This window comes from Salmo trutta, chromosome 23 (genome assembly GCF_901001165.1).
Source record: "Salmo trutta chromosome 23, fSalTru1.1, whole genome shotgun sequence".
Taxonomy (NCBI): Eukaryota; Metazoa; Chordata; class Actinopteri; order Salmoniformes; family Salmonidae; genus Salmo; species Salmo trutta.
This window is the reverse complement of record NC_042979.1, coordinates 17,675,475-17,686,621: the sequence shown is the minus strand read 5'-3', so window position 1 is coordinate 17,686,621 and position 11,147 is coordinate 17,675,475. Positions and strand designations below refer to the sequence as shown.

General features: G+C 44.9%; 1 protein-coding gene across 1 annotated transcript; it reads right to left on the bottom strand.

Annotated features, from left to right (window-relative positions):
• Positions 1–3,147: 3,147 nt before the first annotated feature.
• Positions 3,148–9,449, bottom strand: LOC115159505 (general transcription factor 3C polypeptide 4). The gene is made up of 5 exons (XM_029709290.1): positions 9,060–9,449; positions 7,055–8,761; positions 6,791–6,921; positions 6,090–6,178; positions 3,148–5,734 (listed from the first exon to the last, which is right to left on the bottom strand). The coding sequence occupies exons 1-5, from the start codon at positions 9,363–9,365 to the stop codon at positions 5,670–5,672; spliced, it is 2,298 nt and encodes a 765-aa protein (XP_029565150.1). The 5' UTR covers positions 9,366–9,449; the 3' UTR covers positions 3,148–5,669.
• Between the last annotated feature and the right edge of the window lie 1,698 nt (positions 9,450–11,147).

Below are 11,147 nucleotides of genomic sequence, written 5' to 3'. Positions count from 1 at the left end.
GAAGCCAGCAAGGGAAAATATAAGGACACATTTAGATAAAATACATTATTTATCCCTGTCTACAGTTTTGAGGCCCTTTGGTTCAACATGGCTCAACATCATACACAAAAAAATGCTAATATTGGTACCAGGACTTGAATAAGATTTGTGCCACATATGCTAAAATGACAGCATATGGAAACAGTGCCAGGGAAACTAAACCAAAGCATGGATTGCTGTCATACCTTGTCCATGGACTGCTCACAGAATAAGAATACCATTTTTGTAATTTAGGTGAACTATCCCTTTAAGCTGAATATGCTGTTTGGGGTTTTAGGCTGGGTTTATGTATAAGCACTTTGTGACATCGGCTGATGTAAAAAGGGCTTTATAAATACATTTGATTGATTGATTGAAGTATGCTTTTCAGATATTTTTGCCCTTTCCTCCCTGTCAAAACTTCCCCTGTACTTGTCACAATGACAGAGTTTTGAATAGCCCCCCCACTCCCCCCTCGCTTGCCCCGTGCCCCTTCCGAGCTCCCCTGCTGCCAGTTTTTAACTACACTCCACTCTGGCCTCTGCTCTACTTGTTACAGCTCCAACATGAGTGCAAACAATCAAAGTGTTTGGGAACGTTGAAATATGCATGGCTATCCGTGACAGACAGATAAAGCAGGGCAATTAGCCACGTAATCCTAGAGCATCGTACGGAATCATCAGCCTCAGCTGTCCTCTCTCTCTCTCGTTCCCTCCTTCCTCTCCTCTACTCTCTTTCTCTCTATTAGTTAAATGTACTCTGTGTGTCGGCTCCCCATCAAATCAAGTAACACTTCCCCTAATTGGCTTATAAATAATACAGCAGGCCTACATTATAATTTCATCAGTGGTAAACATTGCGGGGGCAGTTGGTAAAGAACCTATCCCTCATTAATTTCTTAATTTGGGTAGATGGAACGAAGGGGAAATGAGGGAGAGAAAGGTAGGGATGCGCGAGAGAGAGAGGGAGAAAGAATGTGAGAGATGGTGAGACCGGGTGAACAGGGGGACTCATATCACCTCAGGCAGAGGAGGGAGGGGAGGAAGAGGGGAGGAAGAGGCTATTGCTGCTGCTTTTGTTAATAAATGTCAGATATTCAATCCAAGGGTTTTGTCAGTAGCTTTCTTGTGTGATAGGCGATGTGGACCTACCGCCACTTTCCAAAACACACACCACACACACATACACCACACACTACACACTACACACCACACACACATACACCACACACTACACACACCACCCACCACACACTACACACCACACACTACACACACCACGCACCACGCCCCACGCACCACACACTACACACACACCACACTACACACCTCACACTACACACACCCCACGCACCACACACTACACACACACCACACTACACACCTCACACTACACACACACCACACACTACACACCTCACACCACACACTACACACACCACACTCTACACCTTACACCACACACACTGCACACACTACACACACACACACACACACTACACACACACTACCTACCTCACACTACACACACACTACACACCACACACCTCACTCCTCACTCTTGCTCGTTGTTCTTTTTTTATACCAACTTAATGAATATTTCATAACAAGAAACATAAATATTAATTCTAATGGTTTTGCACAGTAGTTATTACCGGTATTTCTTACAAAAAATGCAAATAAAATACTAATTATAATTTCTGCATAACCAAACCCTGAAATACTCTCATACACTCTCAGCCAAACAGACACTTAAACAAACACAAACACTCATGATTATGTGCACTGCTAGTAAACTATTTCACTTTTTAGTCAGAACAACAGTAAGCCAATGCCTTCTACACGCATCTCACTTTATCTTCTTTGTTGATTGATTATTTTACTTTGTTGATTGATTATTTTACAGTAGCATTCCTATGTTGAAGAGTTGAACTCTTCAACCTGTGATATAGGCCTATGTGCGAGACACAATACAGTAGACAGCAGCCTCTTTGTATTTATTTCCAGCACTTGCTATACAATTCAGTTTAGTCAAAGAAGAAAGGTGACTTTAAGTTTCCCTTGTCGTTATGATTCTATTATACTGTTTAAGGGACTGTTACACATCGTGTGATACGTCAGGTATGAGGTGTATGCATATGACATGTTCTGATCTCTGAAAGACTGATATTAAAGCAAACACTTAAATGAGTCATTTCCATTTGTCTTTTGGCTGAAATGTGGGAATATAAAAGGCACAAAGAGCCCTTCAGCCTTCAAAAGGAGAGGAAAGCGTCCTAGGTACGATTCTGGATCCAGTCAGACACTTGAAGGCAATCTTTCTCAGCTGTAACTCAACGCTGTCACTATTATCGAGAGCTGTCACCTCACGGTGTCATAAGTGATGGAGAGAGACATCCTAAAAAAGCGACTGTCGAGGTTTTACAACTACAACACGTAGTGTCTCACACAAAGAAGAAACGAGCTGAAGAAAGCCAGGTGTAAGTTAGGCTTCTCTTTTCAACTGACATCTGATTCATCCAGACTGATCCAGTAAATGACTCACTTACTAATGACGGGGCAATACAACTCTCCATTCACATCAACTCCATATCATACAAATCCTATTAGTTAGATGGACATTCTGGTCGCTAAGTGGAGCCAACATGAAACCACACACATAAGACCCCCTTAGACTTATTTAACTCTGGCTGAGAGTGGCGGGTCCCGTGTTGAGAATGAGCTTAATTAATGTAGCAGCAAAACACAAACCTCCCTGCTCATGCCCTTTCTGCTGCTACTGCTCAGTATTAGTTCCACTTCAGTGGCCCCATGCTTAGCAACAAGAACAAGCAGCGTCTCTAATGACGGACGTCCCCCTTCTCTCCACATATCCCCACCACTGGTCCCGGGTCACTGCCCCCGCCCCTCTAGGGACAGGAAGAGGAGAGAGGGGAGTCTACCCGTTAAAGGACCTTGTTAACAGTCTGCCTAGAAACAAACCCCACAGACTCACTTCATTAGCAGGGACAAGTTAGAAGATGTGCCTTAGTTTGGAATAGTTTAAAACCTGAGGAGAGAAAAGTATTCTCTCAGGGGTTGGAGTGTGTGAGCAGAACGGCGGAGGGAAGTGACTTCAGAAAAGCGTTCGTTCTCCAAAATGTTGTGTTTATTTTTGGGGTCCAAACATTGCAGACAGTCATGTTTATCTCAGAGTTAGGGGACTGTCTGTTTCCTGCATAAACAAACATCATTGTTTAGGGTAATACAATTACTATGGAGGATTCGATTTTTATGACTACATATTAGAATCTTTAATTCAATGGAGAAAAAAAAATAATGTACAAAGACAAAAAAAAATATTCACACAACATAAGGAAACTCTTGGTTACAAATATTTTGGGTCACGGGAAAAGTCCAGACGACCCAATGAAATGCGATAAAGGAGACACTGAACTTGTGAAACGGCACTGTGACAAGGACACAAGGTTTCACAGCGCTAGATGAACGAGGAGTGAGTTCTGTCATCTTGTGGTACTATAGAGATCAGTGTCTCTGGTTTGACAGTCCACTCTGTTAGTTGACATGCAACTGTCAAATAGGACTTAAGGACAGAAAACTGGGTAGTCCAGGTGAGACATTCTAATGGAAACCCTTTGTCCAACGTTGGCCTTCCATCCCAAACTATGACGTGAATGTAAAATTAGCTGACTGAAGTTATCGAAAAGACTCAAAACACAGCAAAATACAAGAGTGAGAAATCAACATGAAAACATTAAAAAAATATGGAAACGGAAACATGGATTTGATCCCATAAGGACTTTCCAGTGAAATGAGGCAACTGCCGTGCAAATGGGTGGAGATGGAGATATTTGGGTACTACAAAATGCATCTGTACACATAAGAGTAGATACAGTATATTGTATCATATTCAAACTAGATAAACAAAAGGAATAGCATATTAAATAAAAGTGTGAAAAGGTGCTATGAATGTTTTATGCGATCCAGCCATTGACATGAAGGCTATAAATATTGTATGCATAGAGAAGAATCCCTCTTTGAAGTCTTGTGAGAGCTAAGACTGAGGAAGAAAGGGAGGGGAGACGGTAATTACTGGTGGAAGTGCTCTTTGACAGATTATTCTATTAAAGCAGGAGGAGGTTCAACCAAACACAGCTAACCTCTAACAGCACTGGTCTCCACCTATCAATGACAAGAACATTCTCACCTGAAGGCCCACTTCCACTTGACAAACACGCTTACTGGGAGCCAATCACATGATGAAAAAACCTGTATGCTCTTTATAATGTTGCAGCGTTTGCACATTGTCTAACAATATTGAATGGTAATAATTAGCAAAGTACTAGCTTCTAATGAATGATTAAAAATTTGAAGACATATTTTCAGTGTGGATCGCCAAAATACGTTAGCGTCACACATACTACCGCTATATCGACCACAGACAACCTTAGATCAGACAAAATTAGCCACTTTGCAGAAAACAGGCAAATTATCCTTATTTCCACAAATAAATTTAAATTCTGAATAGATCTGCTGTCTGTCTAGAAAAAGTGTTGACAATGGGCTGAGGATTCTGGGTAAAACTCTGGCCCTCTCATTAAGTGTTGAGAACCGAGAGCCAGGGCCACTTCCTGACGCAGGGCTAGCCCCAGAGCAGCCTCACCCCTCTGCCTGGCCGGGGCTGTGCATGGGGATATGCTGGGGATGTAAGGGATGAGAGAGGACATGATAGAGAGCAGTACTGCTACTAGCCCAGTCTCCCAGGTCCAACTCCATCTTTGATCACTGGCCACTGACATCTATGTCTCTGAGATAGGGGGAAGGTGCAAGGCACACCATGAGTGCACATCCTTCCCCATGGAACATTGTTCTCCCCAAAATAAAAAAGGGTTTATTGTATTTAACAATAAACTCTAACCCCCCCCCTTGATTAGAATTAGTTTCACATCTGCCTGCCGCCCGACTCTGTCCCTCATTACTGTAGAATCTCATTACAATCAGCCCCCAGGGGAGACATGCGTCAGTTTGAAACGCACTTTCTATCCCTCTCTTACTGCCTCGCGCTCCCCTCGCGCTCCCCCCTCTCTCCGTCTACAGTAGTGGAAGTCCTCATCTAAGAGAATGACAGTCTTTTTTCTCCTACATGCAGCATGGAAATTGTTTTACACTGCCAATTAAAATAACAGATACAGGTACATTTAGATTGTTTTCTCTCAGTCAGTTAGGATATGTATTTGGCAAAAAAAAATAGACCAAAATAGGGCTGACACTCCAAGTCCCCCCTCCGTTTTTACCTAACAGAATAACACACAAAAGTGTTTGGAAATGCAGTCAAGATGTGGAAAATAATACTTATGGGGCTGTGAACTCCGAGAGAAAAGGTTATATCCATCTCCACACACTCCACTTCCTCTTATTAAACCATAGTTATATCAGTGGGGTTTTAAATGTATATTCAAAATCTTTATTTAGAAAATGATACGGTTATGTGCTATAATTCATTTTAAATATATCAATTATGCTTGGCAATAAGTAACAGGTAAAAATAAGCAATAGTGGTGTCCGTTGTGAAAATTGTCCATCTAGTCCGAGCAGGCACACAAACGCTGCAGGCAACGTAACCCCGGCTCTCCACTAGCCTGTCCTATAGTCCTAGAGGAGAGGAGAGTCGCAGAACGTACAAGGACCCTGCAGTATCCTCTTGATCCAGTCTGGGTCTGCAGTGAAGAGGGTAGAAGGAGGAAAATAAGTCAACATGGAATATTTTATCAGATTCATCTGTTCAATCACAATCATCTGCTCCACTATTTGAGCAGTAAATAGACAACAGCTTGATCACTCAGTAATGTTAAGCTTATTGAAAATCGTTTATGCAGGCAGTCTGTGACAATTAAAGAAAAAAGTTTTTCAAAAAAAAAAAAAAATGACTTTCTTATATATTGTCAAGGAGATATGCTGATCAGGGAGAAGGATGAGTGAGAGCTGACAGTGAATAACAGCCCTGGGAGAGAGAGAAGAGGGTGGAGTGAGATAGAGGAGGCAGAGAGGTGGAAAGTGGCGCTAGCTGCTTACCCTCAGGCACTGGCAGTCTAGCAATGCTATCCTGCAGCAGGCAGCGTCTGTACGTGAGTGTCTGGCACGCCTGGTAGGATAATACACACCTGAAAGAGACGGCCACGCTTCAGACAGACACTGACACTGAGTGGGAGGGGTATCAATAGTCTAAAGTGGCTTCCTTTGCTCATATTGTTCCCTTCATTTGCAATGACTGGAAAGAACGGAATATGTGAAAGTGAATTCCCAGTAGACATCATTATTCAAGACATCCCTAGGACAGGAGTTCCCAAACTTTTTTGGCCACACAACCCCATTTTCATATCAAAACTTTTTCACAACCTCACCATGTAAAAAAAAAAAAAGTTATGTAATCAGGCCAATGGTAACTTTTTTAATTGGGGCTTTGACAGTCTACTACAAATCAGTCAAAGTATTTCATTCTGAAGGAGGTATGGTTTGAAGTGACTGAAATGCATCAGAAAAAGGAATTGGGAAGTTCAGGATATCATCAGGCAAACATTTTGTATGAAATTCTTTGTAGAAAAGAATATCATTGATGATATTTTATGAAAATGCTGTCTGCAACATGAAAGCCAACTGACACACGAAGGCAACTGTGGCATAAACATTGGACTAGCATAGCAAAAATTACAGTATTTAGATTACGGGAATCGGGTGACTCGCGGTTAATGCAAATAAGGTTGATGACACTTTACCTGAGCCACATGTGTCCATTAGAGCAGATGGCCTGTTTGCGGTCTGTGAACGGTAGCACCTCCTTACACAGACTACAGTACTCTGGGAACGTCTGCTTGTTCATCTTCTTCTGGATGTGACCTATCAGGACCTGGGGTACAGAGAGCAAGACGTGAGAGGTGCTGAATAATACACAACAGGGTTTAGCCTAATGTTGAAACACTTGATTATTGCTCAGGCTATGGAATAGGATAATAGAAAAGGTGTAGGGAGCCTAGTCCAACCTTGGCAGCCCTGTCCTCGTATGTAGGGTCGCTGGTGAGGAAGTCACAGACCCCCCTGGTGGGGATACTGGTGTTCTCTGTGATCCAGGTGTGAAGGTACACCTCCCCCAGAACCCTCTTCATGTGCTCCCTGGTCAGGTGGGCCTCCACCGCCTCGATCCACGCTATCACCTCTCCCATCTTCTCCTCCAACGCCTGGGATTCTGGGTCCTGTAGCTTCGACACCCCCTCTTCCCCTTCTCCACCCCCCTCCCCCACAAACACCTTGGAGTCTTCATGCGTGGGGCGCCAGCGTGCTTCCACGGGGGCCTTCTGCAGGGACTGGTAGAGCACGCGCACCAGGAAGAGTTTTAACCTCCACAGGTAGGGGGAGCCTGTGTTGTGTACCTTTTTGTCCAGCTCCTCCTGCAGCAGAGCAGGAATGCATTTCTCCTTCAGCACCCTCCAGCGCACCAGGTCCAGCAGGTCAGTCTGTTTGAACAGGCTCTGGACCTGGGACTCCAGCAGCTCTGCCGCCGCGTCGTTTGGCGTCTTCAGGGTCACAAACTGGACCTGGTACGGCCTAGAGACCAGGTGCTGACCATTGGTTATCGCTGCAGTACTGACCAGGGCCAGGTAGGCCCCGTTCGGGCTGACCGCGATGCCATGCATCCTCCGCCCTGCCATGCCTTCTGGCAGCACAATCTCCTCCTGCTTAAAGGCCACGGCCATGTCGGTAAAGATGGGCGTGAGCTTCTTGACCGTCCCGTCCAGGGAACAGGTGTAGATGGAGCCCCCCTGGCGGCTGGCTGTCATGGAGACGATGGGGGTGGAGTGCAGGCCCGTGACGTGTGAGTTGTGCACATTGAGGCCCGCCTTGGAGATGAGCAGCAGGCACCAGAAGAGGTAGGAGCCCCTGGCCGCCACCACCAGGCTACAGTTACAGTTCTGTTTGGGGTGGAACAGGGAGATACACTTGATGTTGTGTACGGGGATCTGGTCTGACTCCTGCCAGAGGACCACTGGCTGGCGCAGGGTGAAGTAGCCCTTCACCGCCTTCAAGTTGACAGGCAGGATCTTGACAGGCCCCACCGCACTGCCCACGATCAGTCCGCTCATCTTGCGCCCGCTGTGCTCGTACTCCCACCATGCCAGCACACTGGGGGACGACACCCCAGATTGGATGGTGTTACAGGACACCACTGAATCCTTCCCCAGCATGGGCAGGCAGAACTGCCACACCACCAGGTCTCCGTTCTCCATCAGCACGGCCAGCAGCACCGTCCCCACGTCCTTCCACTTGTTGTTGGTCTGGACATGCTGCGTGGTGCACACACTGGACCACTCCATCCGTACAGGGGTCTGCATGAGGTAGCGTCTCTGAAGCTCAGCCAGGTCCAGGAGGTTAGCCTTGGGGGGCTCCCCACCCTGCACTGAGTAGCCTCTGCTCTCCAGGCTCTCTCCATACAGCTGGGTCAGGTCAGCCACCACTGTCCACTGTAGACGCTTGGTGCTGCTGTGGACGGTCAGCTTGTGGTCCAGGGTGAGGGAGGCCAGAAGGCTGAGGCCGTTGCCGTCACAGCCCAGGGGGGACCAGCTGGTGTACATGATGCCCTTATGGACGCCTAAGGTGGGGTTTAACACTCTGTCCAGCAAGAAGGACTGGCTCACTGAAGGGTCGCTGGAGAACTTGTCTTTGGCCCTCAACAGCTCCTCTGCTGGACCCACCTGGACACATAAAAACAGCTACCTTTAAAAGTAGGCATCCGAATGCATTTAGTATACCATTCTGAGAAATCTGAAAGTCGTTTTAGTTAATATCTAAATCCCAAAGTAAGTGCATCAACCTAATGTTTTACTTTGGGATAAATGGTTAACTGCTGCTAACAAGAAACAAATAGGCAGCAGTCATCAGCCAGTTAAAAACAACAACCTCACAACTTCAATTTCTGCCATACGCGGTTTTGAGGTGTGGAATGAACGCCTAAGTAAGAAAGTTTGCTAGCTACGTGTGTCCAATATTCACCTTCAATTCACAGACTTTGTCCGGCACAGGGATGGAGGTCCGATGCAGCACCAAGTCTTGGTTGTTGCCGTGAACATCGCACAAGACCTCCATCAAAGAAATGCCACTTGCAGTAGAGGCCGAGAGTCGGTGGTCCTCAGACCACGTGAGCGGCTCAAAACCGCTGACCGGACTCGGGAGCTGTATTACCGGATCCCTCTTCACAACTGGACCGAGTTCTGCCCAGGGCTCATCCGCTGGTTCGGCTTCGGTAAGCTGTCCTTCCTCTACCCCGTCCGTAACACGCGTTGGGCTGCAAGCAGCCATTTTCCATGTAAAAAATAAAACAACGCGTCACTACGGCGGTGGAGTAGGGACACACCACAATGAAAAACATAATCAAGCCTCTCGGGTTGCAGTGTAGATATCTGGGTTGAGATGACAGCAAGACTGACTGTCTGTGCTTGGCTAAAATAAAAACACTAGCCTGATTACTTCCCAGCTAATTACAATCGTTCCCACAACTTTTTTCCCGTAAGAGTCTCATTAGGTCCTTAACTAACTTTTTCATAGGAATGTTCCCAAATTCCCTTAATATCAAATAGAATTTACCCAGAACGTGGTTACCATCTTCTCAGAGTTTAAGATATTAATGTTCTAGACACATTTCATAAGAAAGTTGTAAGAACATTCATGTGTCTGTTGTTTAAATTGTGCATGTTCAGTTAATCAGTCATTTATTCAACATGTACTTACCTGGGATTTGATCTCACAACCTCTTGGTTCAAGGTAATCCGATGTTCATGCTTGCTACACTACCATGTCCGTGTAAAGTATAAATGAATTGGACTATTTTCTCATCATTGATTTTATTTACATATTTCAGCAATTTAAAGGCTTTCTGTATATTTGTCTAATGTTGGTGGGCCATATTAAGCTGTTTTAATTATAGTCCTGAATCCCTATGAGCAATAAAATATTTTATTGTGTACTTTTAACAGAGCTGAGATTTACTTCAAAGTGCATTCGCCATATTGCTTACACCTATCAAGTTGTTTCAGAGCTACACAAGTGACTAGGAGGAGGGGTTAGGATTTATTCTGGAACTGGCCTAACTATACTGGCCCAATAAACTCCCTGGAGATATCTGATATTGGAATAGTGGTTAGGGCTTTCGTCATTGGTGCTGGTGGCTTGGGTTCGAGACCTGCTAGGTGAATCACCCTACTGTCACATTCTTAGCAATATATGTTATAGTCATTATTTGGCAACAATTACAACACACTTATCTGATCAAATGAAAATGAGTTTCTCATTGAAAGATGGGAATCTGTAGGATTATGCATCGAGAATGAATTATGACCACATTTCTACTACCTCTGTTAAGTTATCAGTATTTATGGATTCTATATAGCTGAGTATCTCTCCATCATCTTCTTGAAATCCACACCACATACCGTCTACATCATTACTTAAAAAGTTCAAGAATGGATGTAGCAACCGCATATTGCCCCTTTAACATGTTGTGATTTCTGTGATTTGTCCCTAGTGAATCTGTTGCAATTTTTCTGTTTTTCCACATAAGAACTTGGAGATGGACTCTGTAGTGTATTGTTTTGGTTGAACTTGAATCATTATTGCTTAAATGGTAAATGTGAGAAAGTACAGACATGCTACTGTAAATATGGCAACCATGTTCTGGGTATGTTCTGGTATAGAAATGCAATGACAAGAGCTCATGTGATTCCTAATCAGAGACACATATTTTGTTCTATATGATGTACTGTATGTGGTGTGGGTTTCAAAAAGATGATAGAGTTCCCCTCGGGTTCGTGGGGTGGAGGAGATCTTCGTGGGCTATACTCAGCCTTGTCTCAGGGTAGTACGTTGGTGGTCTGTTGATATCCCTCTGGTGGATGTGGGGTCTGTGCTTTGGCAAAGTGGGTGGGGTTATATCCTGCCCGGTTGGCCCTGTCCGGTGGTATCATCGAACGGGGCCACATTGTCCCCCGACCCACCTCTGTCTCGGTCTCCAGTATCTATGCTGCAATAGTCTATGTGCCGGGGGGGTAAAGGGTCAGTCTGTTATATCTAGTGTAATTCTCCTGT

Bases quoted from the DNA above. Each gene is read 5' to 3' on its own strand.
- LOC115159505 (XM_029709290.1), bottom strand. From the start codon at position 9,365: ATGGCTGCTTGCAGCCCAACGCGTGTTACGGACGGGGTAGAGGAAGGA. The intron at 6,922-7,054 runs GTTGGACTAGGC...TCTGTACCCCAG, and splicing joins ACGAGGACAGGGCTGCCAAG to GTCCTGATAGGTCACATCCA. The intron at 5,735-6,089 runs GTAAGCAGCTAG...TCTTCACTGCAG, and splicing joins TAGACTGCCAGTGCCTGAGG to ACCCAGACTGGATCAAGAGG.